Below are 19,195 nucleotides of genomic sequence, written 5' to 3'. Positions count from 1 at the left end.
AATTTATTATATTTGCGCTAATTGAAGTCTGAACTTCCAATTTCATGAATCCATCTAAGCCTAATAATATTGTGGAATCAAAAATTTTAAATTGAAATACTTACCTTTATAATTGCACTAAAAATATAAATTCAATACATATGATAAACAAATGTTATATTATAGTATTGAAACAAAAACTTCACAGTATTTTTCTTTGCAAATACATAAGGCAATTGTAATTAAAGGATATAAATTCAAGAGGATAGCAAAGGAAAAAAAAAAGTATATACATATAAAATGGTATGGGGTACGTATATATGTTGGTAAGACAAGCTTTCTATTCTTATATCAACGATTCTATATTTCTATAAGTGAGTTACTGATTTAAAAATTAAAATTTTGAGTACGAAATTATCAAATTCTGATTAGATATACATGCATCCAAGTATAGAAAAAAAAAAGAATTTTTTTATATTTTTATATTTAAATTCATGGTTTTAGAATTTAAAATGTCATAGGTTGATATCATCTAACTCGCTTTTGAGAAACAGTTAAAATTTTGTCTCTAGGTAAACTGAGTTGGCATTTTTTTTTTTATTATATGCAAGTAATTATCAAATTGACAAGGTATACATTGTAAGATATACATGGAAATCAATGAGCCAAGACATTCGCGAGTTGGAGTTATTGAAAATTCGGAAAAAAAAAAAAATCGATTCCATAAAATTGAAAAGTCGAGTTCGAGTTTACAATTATGAAAAGAGAAATGGGTTTAGAAAAGAGAAAAAATATATATTTTTAACTATAAACTATACACGATTTTGAATATGATGGATATCATATGAAATGGGTTCGATATACAATTATAAAAAAAAAAAAAAAAAAGTGAATTTAAGCTACTGCACCAAAGCTGGACGCAAAAAAAAACCAACTAAGCTGCTTTAACGAAACTCGAGCTTAGCAATACTTAACTCAGCACGGCTCATTTATAGTTACATATACAAACTCGAATACAAAAAAAAAAGATATATATTTTTTTTATTTTTCATTTTAACATCCGTGATTTTAAAATTTAATTATGTGATTATAGCAATTCTATACACTGTTATGAGTTTTAAATATTTAGCATCGAACAATCATCAAATTCACTAGCTTTCCAGAAAAAAAGTTAAAATTTTTTATCCAGCTAAACCGAGTTTGCATTTTTTAAAACATAGACATATAATAATGCAGATAAATTATCAGATCAGACATAATTAATTAATTTAAACATGCATAATTAACAATGTCTGTGAAGCAAAGTTATCTATATATAATATAAAATAATAAAATTAAGTAAAATAGTAATAATCATAGCAGATAAATTACAGATCAGCAGGAAAGGTTAATTTATAAGAATTTAAATATGTTTGGAACAACACATAAAGACAAGATAGAAATGGAAACATACAAGCCGGTTATAGACGGCTACCATTTACAGTTATACTTTCTCTTTAGCCGGCTATTTCTAAATTTGCCAGCCCACACTCTTCCAACACTTTCTTTCTTGTCACTCCTTTATAATCCTTTCGGTTTGGAGGATTCACTCGCTCGTAATTCTTTTTTTTATCGTCATCTTCTTTCCTTTTCTTGTACTGTATTCATCTGTCAATTGATAGTTCTGGACTTGTATTAGCTTATTTGGTTACTGTCTCGTATATAGCTTGAAAATGGGGAAATTATCATCGCAGCAAAATCAGAAAAGTGTGGGAAATACTAACATTACGATAAATAATAATAACAATGGAGTTATGAAGGCGAAACGTACTAGAAGAAGTGTACCGAGAGACTCTCCTCCTCAACGTAGCTCCATTTATCGAGGGGTTACTAGGTTAATCTCTCTTTCATTGTTTATTTTTTTTAACTTCTTAATCTGCAATGAGTATGTTTATGTATTTTGGTATGAGTATAGGCATCGGTGGACTGGTCGATACGAAGCTCATTTGTGGGATAAAAACTGTTGGAACGAATCGCAAAATAAGAAAGGACGACAAGGTTATTCATCTCCTGCATATTTTTCTTTCTTTCTCTTTTTATAAATTATTCATCTCCTGCATATCTTTCTTTTTTATTGTTTCGTATTGATGTTTATTTATTTATTTTTTTAACATGGTTTTATGGTGGCATTGATGGATATTCACCAAAATGCAGTATATCTTGGTATGTATTCGAATGCACCTTAAGTCTTAATTAATTCTTTGTAGAAAATGATTTATGGATATAAATTAATTGTTCAGGTGCCTATGATGATGAAGAAGCAGCTGCACATGCTTATGATTTAGCAGCACTCAAATATTGGGGTCATGAAACAATTCTCAATTTTCCGGTAATTAATTAATTTAATCTTTCTGTTATTATCTTTGATCCTTTTTTAAAAAAAAGAAAAAAGAAAAAAGGAAAAGGGTGATTTTCTTTTTAACAAAATTGCTCTTTGTTCTTGATTTTTATGTACATAAATATAGCTATCAACATATGAAACCGAGCTTAAAGAAATGGAGGGTCAGTCCAGAGAAGAATACATTGGATCATTAAGAAGGTATATGTACGTACATATATATTCAATAGAATATTCATTTATATTATTATACTTGGGATTTGGCTGATTTTGGGATTGAATTTTTCTAGGAAAAGCAGTGGGTTTTCTCGTGGAGTATCAAAATATAGAGGTGTAGCAAGGTAATTTAATTAATTAATATATTTTTCAAGTAAAAGCCTTGGCTTTTGTTAATTAATTAAATTTAATTTCCTTTTCAATGAGTAGACATCATCATAATGGAAGATGGGAAGCTCGAATTGGCAGAGTTTTTGGCAACAAATACCTCTATCTTGGAACATATGGTATAATCAATTTCATTATTGTTCTAAAGACATCTAGGGTTTTCAATATCGAAAATAATTTTTAAATTGTCAATGAAGAAACGTCTCCTCTTACTACATGAGATCAGAATTTGAAAACGTTTTTTCTTTTAAATATGAAAAACATTTTGGTTATATTATATTACTGATATTTGAAACTCCAAATGTAATTAGATGGAAATTGGGTTAATTAAGTCTGAGCAAAAAAATATTCAGAAAATAATTATATATCTAGTTCTTTTCTCGTATAACCTAATTCTTCATCTCTAACCAATTCAAATGTGCTCAAAGGAGAAGGAAGTTTAAACTTTCTCTAGTACGTCTGTTCTTCTGCTATTTGTCAAAAGAATCAGTTGTTTCCACCAAACTAGCTAGTGTGTTAAATGAGGACAAGCAAGTCAGTTATGTAGGTCTATAGGAAGTTGGACAACTCCAAACTAGCTAGTGTGTTCAACGACATTAATTGCTATTATTCCCAAAAAATCTCAATAATTTATTAAAAATTAGACAAATCAAATAACTTTCTCAAGAGATTGAAAAAAAAATGTAAATATAATATTTATTTGTGGATGAAGAGAGTATATTAATAATTAATATTTAATCTTTTTTTTTTCACAGCTACACAGGAAGAAGCTGCCACTGCGTATGATATGGCGGCCATAGAATACCGTGGACTAAATGCTGTTACCAATTTTGATCTTAGCCGTTACATCAAGTGGCTTAAACCTAATCAAAATGACATTAACAACAATAATTATGATCCAAAGCAACCTAACCCTAATTTAGGCACCAATTCTTCAACTCCTAACCCTAATAATCAAGAATTTGGATTAAGCTTCCTTAACCAACAAACCAACCAATTACCACCTGCAAGTGAAACTACTATGGCAGTGATAGAACCACGACCAGCTAATGCCACGTCAGCCCTAGGGTTACTTCTTCAATCATCAAAATTCAAGGAGATGATGGAGATGACATCAATGACGGATTATCCATCGACTCCGGCGGATAATCAAATAGAGCCACAGCAATGTAGATTCCCAGATGACATTCAGACGTACTTTGATTGCCAAGATCAAAACACTTATGGAGAAGGTGATGATATGATTTTTGATGACCTCAACTCATTTGTGCCTCAAATGTTTCAATGTGATTTCTGACTAATTGAAGGATAATCCACAGATTAAGGTGCTTAATTAATTTATATATAATCATGGTATAATTTTAATTGACAGAATTATGTGCTTAGGTTCTTAATTTTTTGAATATGAGGCCACAAGTCAATATCAATGGTCTCTGGCCCTCCTCGCGGTGGTGAAGGGTTATTAGATTATAGATATATATTTAGGTTTCAATATGATCTTTCTTTTTAGCTAGCAAAATTGAAAATTTAAACAAGAGAAGAAAAGAACAAGGAAGGAGAGATTGGAAATTTATTATTGGGTCTAATTTCTTTGTAGATCAAGAAAAGAAAATAAGCTTTGTTTGAATAATAAGTTGTAATTTTCACATTTTGTTCATCAATAATAATAAGCACATGTTATATTTCCTTTTCCTTTTTTTTTTTTTTTTTTTTTTTTTTGTTGTGTATAGATGCTTGATTATTATTTAATTACTTTTTTCCAAAATAAATTCACAAAATTAAACATACTAGATGATATTGCTAAAACTATATTCATTTCCTCAAAAAAAAAAAAAATCATTTATGCCACTATAATTTCTTCTATTTTCGATTAAAATCTTGTTATTAACGATAAAAATGCAAGACAAGCAATTAGGGGGACAAGCAATTAGGGTTTTCGCTTAAATTTAATTCCGGTACAAAATAATTTTGTAGACACGTAGAAGAAGCTCAATTCAATTTTCTACAAAGTGCTTTATAAAATTCATGCATTTGTTATTTTTAGTTTGAGTTAAATATTAATTTTATTATATTAATTAAATATTAATTTCCTTTATATTTTTTATATGAAGGAGAACCATTAAGAACTAATTAAAACCATCTCGAGTATAAACTAAAATTTTCGGAGGATGCTCTTCAAAAACATGAAAACCCAAAGCTAAAATTTATTTTTATAAAAACTTAAAAAGTAGTTATTTCAAATAAAGTTTCTCATTTGTAAAATTTGGAAAGTGTCGGGTACACACGACCACAACCAAAAAATACTCGATCAAAGCGCCCGAGGGGAAGGGGCTGAGACAAGAAGTTGGAACCACCGACACAAAGTCCAAGTTTAATCCACGTGTGTTCCAACACTTTATTACGCTCCAACGGCTACTTTTCCACCCGTTGCCAGTCCCATCCGCACCAGTATACCCTTCGTCCTACTCGCAAACCGTACAAGTCACTTGAACCAAATCGACAATAATTAAATCAAACCGAATCATAAATCAAAATCAACCGGATCCTTGTAACTACACATATATGTAACATTAATATATTCATACTCTAAATATATTAAATTTTATAGTCTAGTTAATTAATATGATTTTTCTAATTAATAATTTCAAAATGATTTAATTACTAAGTAAATAATTGAATTTATTTTGGATATGAAATTAATTGTTCAATTAAATTTTAAATCAAATAAATCACTTAAATTATCTATATACAGTTTTGAGATTTGAATACTGTTAATAGTTTGATTCGATTTGAATTTTTTGCATTAACAGATTCGGTTTGGATATATCTCAAATCAAACCAAGTTTGGCGATTTCGTAATTTTCTAAAAGCTCAACCAAGCTTTTGGTCATTTTACGCCTCAAAGCCCCATGCTCAAAATCTACAAAACCTACACTTCCCGCCCAAATCCATTTTTCCCTCCCTCTGGAAAAACTTTCCTTATATTCTCTCTCTTTCTTTGCTCCATTGATAGGGTTTATTTTTCACTTTCTTTCTTCAATTTCTAGTAGGAAGTTCAAGTAATGCCAGACTTAGGCAATATCTCTGTATCTCTTAGTCGCTGTTCTACTGTCAAGCCTCTCTCTCCTTCTCCTACGGACACTCAATTAGATTCAACGTCTCCTTCTATTTGTTCTGGTTCAGTCAAAACCCTAGCCAAAGACTATAATTGGGACCAGAAAATTCGATTTCCTGTCGAGGTTACTTGCAATGGCAAATCAATTAGGGTTTTGAAGCGCAGCCGTGCTGGGGGTGGAGCAGTTAAAAAAGGAGGTAATGGTAAATGTTTGGACGATTATGTTGGGGATTGGGTTAAGAAGAAGATGGATTCGGGTGTCTCTCAGTCTCGCTGCTTCCTTCCTTTCCTTGTTGGCTCAAAGAAAATTGTAATTGCTTCGACTTTTTTTTTTATTATTATTCTTCATTTGTAATTTTTTTTAAGGTTTTGTTATCTTTATCAGGTGGAAAATTAGGGTTAGAAAACTAGAATTGTTAAATTTTGATTACTTGTTAGTTGAGAATATTGTTTAGTTATTGATTTTTAAATTCGCAATATCTTGTTTGTTTTTTCTTTGTGATCAACTGAATTTTGTTCTGTTTGGTATATCTATTGGAGAATTCTTCTTATGAGTTTGAATGTTTTTCATTCATATAGATCTCCATTCAAAGTTGCAAGCGTTGCCTCTTTGAAAAATGTTATTTTGAGCGCTGAGATTGATAAGTTTTTTTATAAGTAAATTTTTGTGTAAGCTTTAGGATAAGGTTAAAAGTGGTTTTGATTTAAAGTTGAATGTTTGAGGAAGATGATTTTAGAATTTAGATTGGTGAAGCACACTCATAAGTGTTCATATTTAATATTCTCAATACAAATCTGCAAGGACAGAAGTCCTCTCTGGCATTAGTTCATCTCTGAAGTTGAGCAAATTGCTAGATGCATGGCTTATATTCAGGTTTCCTATTTATTTTTGTAGGAAGTCGGAGATTGATGCCATTTTGTATTTATTTCAGGTTGAATGTCTTCTTTGCCATAACTTTATCTTCCCCGGTGACAAGGTAACATGCACTGTCCATAATTGTGAGGGAGTTTACCACTTAACATGTGTGAAGGACAGGCTTCACGTCTCAAATCCAAGAAAATTTAAGTGTCCACAGCATGTAAGATTGAGTTTATTATGCTATTAATTCATTTAATGTTTAAGAAGATCTTGTAATTTGTATTTGCCATATTAGTTTGCTTCCATATAGCAATAACATAATTGTTCATTCCACCGCCACTGCCAAAAAGGGAAGGTGGAAATAAAGGATAGTCATTCCCAGAACATATTTATGTTCTTGTGTTTCTAAAAATCATAAAAGCTCCCTTTCTTTTTCCCATGCAATTTAGCTGATTTTGTAATGATGCTAGTTATTGACGTCCAAATATCTGCATATCAGATCTGAACTTTTCCTTGCAGAACATCTAATTGACTTTCACTCGCTACTGCTGAAGGATTCTCTTATTTTTTTCCATCCTTTTCTCCAATTTGCCTTTTGGTGCTTGTCTCTTACCCTAAGTTTGATTTGAAATTCTGCAGATGTCAGCTGTAACTTTTCTCTATCCAGTTTATTGCATTGAAATTGTTTTTTTGATAATTGTGGATTCTGAGACTATTTTTTGCTTGTAAAATGGTTACCCACATCTTACTAGCCCTATTGCATTTCTGTGACATGTTGCTGTCTATAGGCATGCTTCATTTGCAAACAAAAATTTCATTGGCGATGTGTGCGATGTTCAATGGCATCACATGATAAATGCGGTCCATGGCCAGATAGAGTTATTCATTTGATAGATCAACAAGGAAGAGCAGTGTGTTGGAGGCATCCAACTAATTGGCGGTTAGATAAGAAGGTCAATCTCTTCTTTCCTTCATCAGCTATTTTTATTTTTATTTCCTTTGTGGCACATATATTCTTCAGTTACAGTCATGCTCTCTCTTTTTTATAAAATAGGGAAAAGTTATTGTGAAGTTAATCAAAATGTTGTGATCTAAAATCTTCTACTTCTTGGGGGAAGCAACCATAGTCGTTGATCTACATGTGTAATTGTTGTGACGGATTCACTTGCTAAAATCATTATTATATCCAATTTGATAACGACACTTATTGGAACTGCTTGTAATTTTCTAGCTCGATCGAAATTGATAATTGAGTGTGTATTGGTGTATGGTTTCACTTAGTCTATTCACATTGGACAAACAATAGAGTGGGTTAAATTTCTTGTTTATGTTGGTTGCAATTTTTTTTTTCACCTTAAAATCTTCAACTTAGTTGTGGAATGTGAAAAGTTGACTTCTAGGCTTTGTTTGGAAAGGAAAGGAAGAAAAATAATGGAGGAAGAAAAATTATAGAGGAATTGTCAATTTGCTTTTTATAGTTATTTTCCCCCCTTGTGTTTGGATATAAGAAATATTTTCTTTTGTTTGGAAAGGGTAAAATTTTAGAGGAAGGAAAATGTTATAATTGAAAATTTTCAGTTATATCATCACTTAAATAATGGGGTATTTAAGAAAGGATTAAAGTTTGTTTACTAATTTCGGATTTGGGTAACTTAATAAATTCCTCCATTATTTTCTCTCCAAATTGGAGAGATCCAAAATATATGGACCCATATAGAAAATAAGTGGAAGATTACTTTCTTCAATATTTTCTTTCTTTTTGCCAAACAAGGGAAAGTACTTTCCTCTAGGCATTTTCCATTCCATCCAGACAAAGGCCTGAAGTTCAAAACATCAATCTGTTTGGCATTAAGGTTGAAAATTGCCTTTTCAATCTTGTTGTGAAAAGCACTTTAAAATTTCTATTTTGCTGCTTTAGAATTTTGTGGCTACAAACTGTTAAATTTTACTTAAAGATGGTATCCACGAGCCTTTAATCATATTTTTCTCAATAACAGAGCTAAGAACAATAATGAACCATGAATCTAGCTGTGGCTGGAAAACTTTCTTAAAAATGGCTAAGGTACCCTGCATATTCTTGTCGTGATTGGGGCCGATTTCATAAAAAATCAACTATCACAGTATCAATCAATCTCTTCCACTCCTCTTGTGGAAGAGTTAAAATAAAATACTATTTTACAAACATTAAATTGCCAAAGTAGGTAATGTTAATCTGCAGCCAAAAGTATTCAACTATTTTGTAATGAGCTGATCAATAATGTAAGCCGTTGGTTAAAGTTTATTTTGCAGCCTCATTACATATTCAAGTGAGTTCTGTTTGAGTTTTGGTCAAAGCCTATGCTTATTTTGTGTGGTTGATGTCCAATGTGAGTAATTATTTTTTGTTGCTTTACCTTTCTTTCATATTCAATCATGTTGATGAGATTATAAGAAGCAGATTTGCCTTTCATAGTTGTGCTCTTTTTTTTTCTTTTTTTTTTTTTTTTTTTTTTTTTTTTTTTTTTTCTTTTATGCATTTTGTGTTGTACATACTGCTTCTGTTGAAGTTTTTAGTTCCTATGCAGTTGATATTGTAAACACTATCATAGTGTAATCTGTGAGGTTCTTGTCTCCGTTGTTTGACTTGTCATCATCCTTTTTCACTACAAATCAATATACTGAAATGCTATAATGTGAGACTTGTCATTATCCTATAATGTGTCTAAAGGTTAACTTATTTGCTTCTGACATTAGGGAACTGCCTTGGTTATTATTTTTAGTATTTTTTTGCAACATTTCCGTTTTTGGTTGAGGTTTTATTTCCTTGTTCTTATTTTTTATTGATTAGGCTGGCTGACAGGGCTGGTGTATTTGTTGAATGAGCAGAATATCATTCCAGCAAGTAATATAGAGGTCAGATTTTTAACGAACTCTTTTACTGCGATTGTTGAACATACACTTCACAAAGACACAGGGATACGCAGCCATCGTATGTCTCAAAAGTTAAGAAAAACATACTCTGGTCAAGGATTGTGCAAATTAGCAAGACCAGTTGTATTCAATGATAAATGAGCCTGATGAAGAAAATTGCATGTTAATTTCTTCTTTAAGAATCTAATGTTACTTGTAATAATATCCTTGAATGGATACTTTACAATGAGATATATAGTGTTGCAAGTTATATAATTATGCTGCTGTGTCATTTCTTTTATACAAAGAAATAGATGGAAAAGGAAATGAATCATACTTTATTGATCTATATCTGTGTATATTTGGACTAGTTAGAGAGAGCTGATTGTTTGGTCCTAATGTATACACAAAACTATGTGGCAAAAAATAACTTAGCTGGTTCAAACCTCCGTTAAACCTTTACTTGAAGTCAATTAGATGGTTCATTATCTCGATTATGTTCTGTTTAGGGTCAAACTTTCTAGTAGTTGTTCTCACAGTTTAGTCTATCTCTTGTTCTATTTCCTTCTACAACTTGAAACTACTTACTGTTTCTGTTAGTGCATTCATAGATCTATGGTGGGATATAGCCAAATCATCAACAACCTTCACTTAGCTAAGCATAAATTGTAGAATTCCCCACTTTCTTATGGATATTATCAAATACGCACTAAATTGTAGTTCAATTTATTTTGTAGATAAAAACATTCTGAGCAACCTATAATATAAGACCTCTAATGAAACTAATTTGATCATAAAAACCTTGCTTATTTTCTTTTGTCACAGTTTCAAATATGAAATACTAATTTCTTATGTGCATACTTTGCTATCCATTACTCCACTATACTCCCCCAGCCAGAGATATTAGTTGTATTATATATCATTGGAGCAAGGGCAAATGTGGTGTATCCATTAAGTAATAGCTGCTACATTTATTTCTTTACTGATTTACTTTTACTCTGTTCCAAAATTTAACCTCCCTGTTTCTTATTTTAGGACGTATTTTGCCGCTTGCCTCTACCATATACTGATGAAGAATTCAAGATTGACTTAACTTGGAAAGCCCTGATGGAGAATAAACTAGAGCCCCCACCATATGTGCACATCAGACGCAGTATCCTATATGCATGTTTGTGTATGCGCGCGCGCGCGTGTGCATATATGATTCTATGCTCACATCTTCATCTAATCTGACAGGCTGACTATTTGTTACTGTGGCTTGATTACGCTACTGACTTGCCAGTTTTTTCACTAACCTGTTTTGTTGTTGATGAAATTATAGTTATTATAACTGGACATGTGTTTTGAGTTGAACTTGACTTAAATTGAAATTAGATGTGTATCTAGTTAAGAAGAAGCGTGATGTTGCTGATAATGATGTGGGCTGCACAAATTGCAGTTCTACATGCTGTGAAGATTGTGTATGCAGGTAATACTTGAATGATTCCAAGTTTTGATTAGATGCTAACAGTAGATGATTTCTTGAATCTGTCTGTTATTTGGATCATACTCATACTCAAGGACGGGATTCTTTACATCCAACTTAGTTTTTCTTACAATAAAAACATTTGGAATTACTTAAATATAATAGAGTGGAATAGGTTAAGAATGGAAGCATTGCTAGTTATATTTTGGAGCTAATATACACTGTGGCAGCTATTCTTATCTGCAGAAACAACTTATGGAGGCATCTCCCATTTATCTAATTGCTTCCTTTGCAACTTCTTTGAGAAACATCTGAATTCTATGGAAAAATTATATTTTGCATCAATTGTATCTGTAAATGTGATTACTAAAGCTTTACAGCATTTTGACATATTATATATGAGGGTCATAGCATGAATGTATCATTTGCTAGGGTTCAATGTATAAGCTGCTCGAGGGCTTGCCATTGCTCTGAAAATTGCACAAACAGGCCATTTCGCAAGGAGAAAAAGCTAAAAATTGTTAAGGTGAGAACTTCATTAACAAGTCACAGAATGCTTCTACTTCAGTTTGTATTGTGATAAGAGATTACTTGGTCTTGGTTAGGGTATATTTTATGCATCATAACATGGCTTGATAGTTTATTTTACATTTTCAGACTGAATTTTGTGGTTGGGGAGTGGAGGCAGCTGAATCCATAAACAGGGGCGAATTTATAATTGAGTATATTGGGGAAGGTAGTTTTACTTACATACTCATGTATATTGAATCCTGTGTTATGATTCTATTTATTGTCCCCGTGCTATTTTGACAATGGAATCAATTGCAGAAATTACTTGAAATGGTTGTTACATAATAGGTCTTGGGCCTGGATATTGTTTATAGCTGCCTAGTTACTGTTACCCTTGTTATGTACTTTTCTAACGATTTTCTGCAGCATGATATAGTTTAAAGTGGCAGTTTTTTTTGGCAAAGTTAAGGACTGGATATTTAGTACTCGGGAATAGAATGGTTTCTCTATTTTGTCATTGTTGTCGTCATCATTATCATTATATCTTTGCTGTCTTTGGATTGAAATCTGTAATATGTGCTTTTAGAAATGATAAAAAATGATAATTCATTTCAATTGTCTTCCTGTTCTAGTGATTGATGATGCACTGTGTGAACAAAGGCTTTGGGACATGAAATACAAAGGTGTACAGAACTTTTACATGTGCGAAATTCGAAAAGACTTCACTATTGATGCAACATTTAAGGGGAATTCGTCTCGCTTTCTAAATCACAGTTGTGATCCCAACTGCTTCTTGGAAAAGTGGTTAGTACCTTTAAAATTGTTGCTTTTGTATTATCTCTAATCATTTAGAGATTCTAGAAAGTCACCTCTGCCATTCTTCTTTCCAAATGGCTGTGGTTCCTCAGATATGTAGTAAGGATTGGGCTATGTAAGTTTGTCTTCATTTTCCAACCAACTATAAATTTAGTCCATTTGGCATTGAGGTTAAAAACTGTTTTTCTGCAAAACACACTTTAAGATGTCGCAAAAAGCACTTTGCATTCTCTTTTGTTCTTATGTGACTACGGCAATTGGCATATGCTATCCATTGTACAAGTGAATATGATGCTGTTTGAAAAAGTACTCCATTCTGCACATAGTTTCCACTTTTAACAATTTCATTCCGGGTTTTTTAGGCAGGTTGAGGGAGAGACACGAGTAGGTGTGTTTGCTGCTCGTTCAATAAAAGTTGGGGAATCATTGACGTATGATTACAGGTACATGATATGCAGCGAAATTCCATATTCTTTGGACTGCCATAAAACTTACAGCATTATATTTCCCAACATTGGACCTCTTTCCGTCTAACTATTCTGTAGCATACGGACAAGTCATTAATTCAATTAAAAATGTATACAGATTACCATGAACATTTTAAGATATATCCATGTCAAATCCATCTGCTGGTCCCATCCTTTTGTCCTTTTGTCGACATATTTTGCTAGACATTATGATTGTCTTGCTTTTGAATGCTATTGCCAGATTATTCAATTCAAACCAATACCAATCCAATAAGTTCATAAACCATAAATTTTGTTTCAATGTGGTGGTCTGAATCAGGTTGGTTAGCTTGAATGTTTTTGTCTTTTACAGCCCTGGCAGTTGTATGCAGGAATCCCACGATCACATCAATCATAATGCTCAAATATACTGATCTGAGCATTTGTTGGTCTCTGGATTTTGTGTTGAATGAATCTGATATATTCAACAGTTTCAACCATATGAATTATGATTTAAGCTGTGGCTATCATAATTCCTAGATAGAAAAACCTTTTAGCTCAATAGTGCAAGAAACGTATCTTTTGTTTATAATAACAACCTCTGTATGTTTGGCTTTGTAGATTTGTGCAATTTGGACCAGAGGTGAAGTGCCATTGTGGTGCACGAAACTGTCATGGTTATCTTGGAACAAAAAGAAAGATTGCTAAGTTGAACATTTGCTGGGGCGCAAAACGCAGGAGATCATCAACTGCTTGCTTAGCTATTGTAACTGTATAATTCATATCTGCAGGATCAGTCTTGTACATTTTTCCGATAATCAAGTACCGTATCGACGAAGTGGATGTGAAAACTACAGAGAAAGAAAAGAAAACCTCATTGCCATTGTTATACCATTCTTCAAGCTTAAAAGTGAAAAAAAATATTAAGTTTTCCATGTTAACTTTTGCTAATAGGCATTCAAGTGAAAAGTAAGAGTGCATGTAATTGATTTTTCTCCAAGTGGGGTTACCAAGTTGTAGTTCACACATTTTTTGAGGGTAACGCGGGTCACAGGATTTGGAAGATTTGAAGATTGGGTTTAAAATCTTTGATCTTCTCATTCGCGTTCTTATTTTTATTGTATTTTTAAGTTTTAACTATGCAATGAAGCTTATCATCTGATATCCGACAAATTAGTCCTGTTATATTTTCTGTTACAAATATTTGAAGTCTCAAATTTACACCTAGCTCCACTCCAATTTTCACTTTCTACCACCATTATTCAGTTTCAATCTACTCTCGTTTGTGCAAAATTCTTTCTTTTTCCCATAAGATCAATGATACTAAGGAGAGACAAGAAGGGGTTAGATTATTGGAATTCTATATTCTATAAAAAATATTTTTCTAGAAAATAAATGTTTATTTACTATATTTTGGTAACAAAGTTGTTTAAAAAAATGTGTTTTAAAAAATTAATCAGACACAATTACTTGCATATCTTAAAAAAAAAAAAAAAGAATCTTTTTCTAACAAAACTCTAAATCAACACGTATTATCAATTTTTAATTTTTTTTATACTTTTTGCATAGGACATGTACTTCATTCCTTGTCATGGAAACTTATGGGAACATACTCATTTTCATATCTATATTTGTGCTGTGCAAATATACAGCATGGTCTAGCCTTAGTGGTGCAATATGGTTAATTTTCTATTGTTTTTGAAATGTCCAGAGGCTTCACTTCTTGTTTAAGATTCCATTATACTATATATATTCTTTTTGTTGCAAAAGCACAAATGACAAAGTTATGGAACACCATTTCAAGAATTTCCTCTGTACCCAAACTTTAAATTTGGCAGAATTTTTAGATGCTTAACAGTATAGTGGCAAGATTTGTTTGTTTCTTTTCTTTTCTTTTAATTTTTTTTTTCATTTGGTTTGTCTCTAGTTAAAAATTAGAGACATTACACTTGTATTTTATATTATCCACTAAATAATTGACACAAAATCTATCTTGCTTTTTGTTTTCAGGCCTGATTTGCAAATATAATAGGAATAACAACTTAATTTGTTTCAAGCTCAGGTTTAACACATGTCCCCTATTTATTAGATATTATTAATTTTATTTGAGTGGAATTATGATTGGATACAGTAGCAAACAGTAGAACATTTCAAAATTGCAAGGCTCCCATTCATTTGCAAGTCTATAGGAATAAGGTTCTAATAATATTCTCATTGCAATTTGTGTCAATGAGTTACAATTCAACATTATATATGTTGTAGGGACAAAAATTTCCTATAGGACAGTTAAGGAAAGGGTCCTAACTTCCAATTCCATCAGGTTAATCTTTTGGGTAGAGAAGAATGTCATAGAAATAAAAATCCCACGTTGGATAGATAATTAAAACTGCAGACATGTTAATTAAAACTAAAAGGGATGGTAATTGGTTGTACAAGAAACTATAATCTATCTTAAAGAGTCTTCAAGAAATTCTTGCAGATATATTGCCAGAATTTCCTATCAGGTTCAGCCATTTCCAATCCAAATTTAGCTTTCTCAGCCAAACCAAAATCTATAGAGTTGTTATTGAGAAGACGATCGATGAGGTTATAAAGAATGTCTTTAGTGTACTCAGGATGGCCTTGAATACCCAAAATGTGCTCTCCAATTCCAAACATTTCGACTCCTGTTTTTTCTGAATATGCGATTACTTCTGCTCCTAATGGAACTTCCCATACTTCATCTTGGTGGCATTCTATTATTGTTAGGGAATTTGGGATTTCATTTTTTATGCTAGTCATAAGCAAGTTATTCCCTGCTGGGGATATTAAATCCTTCACTATTCTCAGTTTTCTTAATCCAATGTCCCATCCACTGTATGCCTTTCCAACTTTCCCACCCAATGCTCTGCACAAAACCTGCAACCCAAAAAAATAAAATTAAGAACCAGTTCATTGCTGAGTGAAACAATTAATTTCTTTAATCAAATTAATATATACCTGATGGCCAAAGCAAATGCCAAGAACTTTCTTTTCCATGGCATCCAAAGTTTGCAGAAGAAAGCAAAGTTTGAGAATCCAAAAGTCATTGCCATAAGCATCGTAAGGGCTTCCACTAACAACAAAACCATCATAAAAATGAAGGTCATTCATGTCAGGAAACTCTCCATCAACAACCCTAAACAAATCCCATCTCTCTCCATCTTCTCCAAAAGCTGCAACAAACACATTAAAATAACCTCCATACACTTTCTTTACATAATCTGTGTCTCTTGCTGCCAGCAAAAGAGCGTATCTTTTCTCTGCTGTGTTAATCTTCATATTTAAATATTACTTTCAAGAAAATTAAGGAGGGAGAGAAAGAGTTGTAGTTATGGCTAGAGGTGATGAATATGGTCTTTTGGATATGAGAAACGGGAGGAGGAAATTGGGTTTATATCGGAGGAGTCAAACGCGGTCTTAAGAGTCGCCAGTCAATACTCGATAGTAGCGTGTTTGACTCTTTTATCCTTTTCTTTTTTCATAAATACTTGGAAAATTATCATGTTTGAATGTACAAAGAATTTGTATTTTTAATTTTAACAAAATACAAAATTTGGTTAAACCAATATTATCCAATTCAATATTTAATTATATAAAAAGTTATTTCTTATAATAAAACCATTAATCTTTTTTTTTATTCATTACTAGATTTTTCTCTTCTTTCTAAACTTATTTCGGATTAAATTAGGATTTTCACCAGTATTAAGAGTATTTTCAATGTAACCATAGATTGTAGCTGATGTGTTTTAATAAATAAAAGTTATGAATAGTGATGTGGCTGAATGTGTATTTGTAGTTATTAGATTTTAAAAATGGTTTTCCAATGTACGAAGAATAAATCAATTTCAACGCAAAAAAAAGTTTGAGCGTAAATAAAGGAGCATGCATGAAGGAAAATTAAAAAATAAATAAATAAATAAAAAGTTGAATTACGCTGTCTAACAGACCCTCTAAAAATAGAGAGCGTGATAAATAAATATCTCTTTTTCTTTTTGACATATCAGATTCACAAATTAAATAAACAATATCATTAGAGAAGATTCTTGTTTTTAACTTTTAATTTTTTAGATGTGGCAAATAAATTAATGCAATCAAAGGTCGCATCGGAGATTCTCTGAACCCTGGAAAAATGAATTGGAATTTCCACATGTTAGGACAAATAGGAAATTAGTTGAGAAAAAAATTAAAAAAAGAAACAAGAAACATTATTATGTGATATTGACAATTTCGGAAGTTGTACAAATGGTAGGGCAGACGATTTAATGATCTTGTTTGTAATGGAAAATTGTCACGTGGGTCTTTCACAATAACGTAAACTTGCTCAAATTTTGGTTATCAGTTATCCATCACTTCTAATTCCAAATGGAAAGTTTTCCTCTGCAATTAGATTGTTTTTTTCATGTGAATTGAAATTGAGAATAAATTAATTTAAATTTAAACCATAAGAAACATATGATTTACTGCTGATACACAATAAAAAAACAACACAATTGACTTTTCGAATCATATAATGGATTTTTTGACATTAAAATAGTGGGTGAGAACAAAGTGATTATTCGTGTGTGTTGGATCTCCACTCACTAGGTTTTATATTCTTTTATTTTCGGCACGGTGGATTCGGTGAATTTGGGATTTTTTTGATTTATCAAATCGATGATTCAAGTTTCTCTCAAGGAAAACTTTAATCAGCCTGTAAATCGTCTATTTTGATTTCGGTTTATCCCAATAGAAATTAGTTCTGGCCACCACTTCAACATAGTTACTGCATTATACATATGGATTTAGCGAATTAGGATTTTGATTTACAAAACTGAGTGGTCAAATTTTATTAAGAAAGAATTATAACAGGTGAATCGTTTATCTCGATTTTAGTTGATTTTGTTAAATATTTGTTCTCATGGTTGATGCCTTGATAAACTTTACAAATAAATAAAAAATTCTAAAAAGAATTAAAAAAAAAAGAAAGTAGTAATAGGAAGTAAATTTTAGGGGTTTATTTTATTATACTGATGACTCATTAGAACTTCAACTTATTTGTGCAGACAATAATAAATAAATTATTTGTTTAAACTAAATTATTAAATAACTCATAAAAAATTTATTGATTGAGCTCAAATACATAAACTTATTTCTTATTATTTTAATGAACAAATTAGAGGTTGAATAAATTGTCATTAAACAGAAATAAACAACCCATTAGAATTCAACTTCAAACAAATGAAATGAGTCTTTAGTAAATATTTACTAATCAAATATTATAAAATTGAAAAAAAAAAATAATTCTGAACAAATCATAACCTTTATAAGCATTAAAACTAGTTTGATCAATAATCAAGAACGGCAGCCACCTATTATAGTGTGTTGATAGTCTCATATAATAATCCAATTCGTAAAAAAAATTTCAAAAAATTATTATTATTTTATTTTTTTAACGAAAATATTATTATTAATAATTAAAATTTTATTTTTATTAATTTAGTATACGAGTGAGCGCATGCAACCCGAGTGGCTAAGTTCACTGTAATAAAAAAACACGTGGCAAGATTGTTAAATAAGAATAAATTATTGTCGGTAGGCAGCCTTGTCCGAGCCTGGAAGCTTACCGTCTCTTTGTTCACGTAGTAAGCATAAAAAATTTAGAATATGATTAGTAGTTGTCGTGGTATTTATGATATTGGTAAAATAAATATTTAAATTAATAAATAAATATTTTAAAGTTCTTCTATTTTTTTTTTTAAAAAATGATTATATTTAGAGATTGGAATTAGGATGAGTTTTCGCTAATTTCACTAACTTTCAATTTTTCTTATAAGTTTAATCATCTTCAAACCTCCAAATCTATCAATAATACAAATTTAAAAAATTAAAATAAATAAAATAAATTGAAATATTTTTATGCTTTAATAAAATTTCAACTAAAAAATACATATAATATACACAATTGTTTTCTTTCTATATTTATAAAAGAAACATATGAATTTGTTAAATATTATGATTCAAATTACTTTTTCACGTAAAATGTCATATTTTGTTTTTTTTTGTTAAATAGATTTAGGGAATTGTCTAAAGTCTTAAAATCCAAATCCACTATAAACTCATGACAACTAATAAATTTAGTATCTATAATCGTTTGAGAACCAATTATTGAAATCTATTTGGATAAAAATGACGCTGAAAATAAAATGTTTTGAATAATATAAAATTATCTTATTTTATTAATTACCTAAAAAATAAAAAATCTAATCAAGAATAATTTAATATCAAGTGCAGGGAAATCTTATCCTTTTTTTATTCAAGTCATATAAATAAAACCTAATATGGCCCACTTTTATTC

At 30.9% G+C, this 19,195-nt stretch overlaps 3 protein-coding genes across 4 annotated transcripts; 2 read left to right on the top strand and 1 right to left on the bottom strand.

The window, feature by feature from the left end:
- The first annotated feature begins 1,691 nt into the window (after window positions 1-1,691).
- Window positions 1,692-4,037, top strand: LOC105633565 (AP2-like ethylene-responsive transcription factor At1g16060). The gene is made up of 8 exons (XM_020679085.2): window positions 1,692-1,852; window positions 1,934-2,016; window positions 2,173-2,181; window positions 2,259-2,347; window positions 2,484-2,557; window positions 2,647-2,697; window positions 2,783-2,859; window positions 3,496-4,037. The coding sequence occupies exons 1-8, from the start codon at window positions 1,692-1,694 to the stop codon at window positions 4,035-4,037; spliced, it is 1,086 nt and encodes a 361-aa protein (XP_020534744.1).
- A 1,646-nt stretch (window positions 4,038-5,683) lies between these two features.
- SDG4 (SET domain group 4) lies at window positions 5,684-14,013 on the top strand. Of its 2 annotated transcripts, XM_012216190.4 has the most exons (11): window positions 5,684-6,165; window positions 6,788-6,934; window positions 7,503-7,667; window positions 9,580-9,606; window positions 10,639-10,756; window positions 10,978-11,071; window positions 11,501-11,594; window positions 11,726-11,804; window positions 12,211-12,382; window positions 12,757-12,837; window positions 13,462-14,013. In XM_012216190.4, the coding sequence occupies exons 1-11, from the start codon at window positions 5,803-5,805 to the stop codon at window positions 13,616-13,618; spliced, it is 1,497 nt and encodes a 498-aa protein (XP_012071580.1). In that variant the 5' UTR covers window positions 5,684-5,802; the 3' UTR covers window positions 13,619-14,013. The 2 variants fall into 2 exon arrangements, with proteins under 2 accessions (XP_012071580.1, XP_012071581.1); XM_012216191.4 differs by lacking the exon at window positions 9,580-9,606.
- Window positions 14,014-14,988: 975 nt separating this feature from the next.
- Window positions 14,989-16,239, bottom strand: LOC105633567 (gamma-glutamyl peptidase 5). Its single transcript, XM_012216192.4, has 2 exons — window positions 15,820-16,239; window positions 14,989-15,738 (listed from the first exon to the last, which is right to left on the bottom strand). Exons 1-2 carry the CDS (start codon window positions 16,138-16,140, stop codon window positions 15,292-15,294), a joined length of 768 nt encoding a protein of 255 aa, XP_012071582.1. The 5' UTR covers window positions 16,141-16,239; the 3' UTR covers window positions 14,989-15,291.
- Between the last annotated feature and the right edge of the window lie 2,956 nt (window positions 16,240-19,195).

Source organism: Jatropha curcas, chromosome 8, assembly GCF_041381405.1.
Source record: "Jatropha curcas cultivar XTBG-Jc1 chromosome 8, XTBG_Jcur_1.0, whole genome shotgun sequence".
Classification (NCBI taxonomy): Eukaryota; Viridiplantae; Streptophyta; class Magnoliopsida; order Malpighiales; family Euphorbiaceae; genus Jatropha; species Jatropha curcas.
Note: the sequence above shows the minus strand (reverse complement) of the source record. Positions and strands in the feature narration are given on the sequence as shown.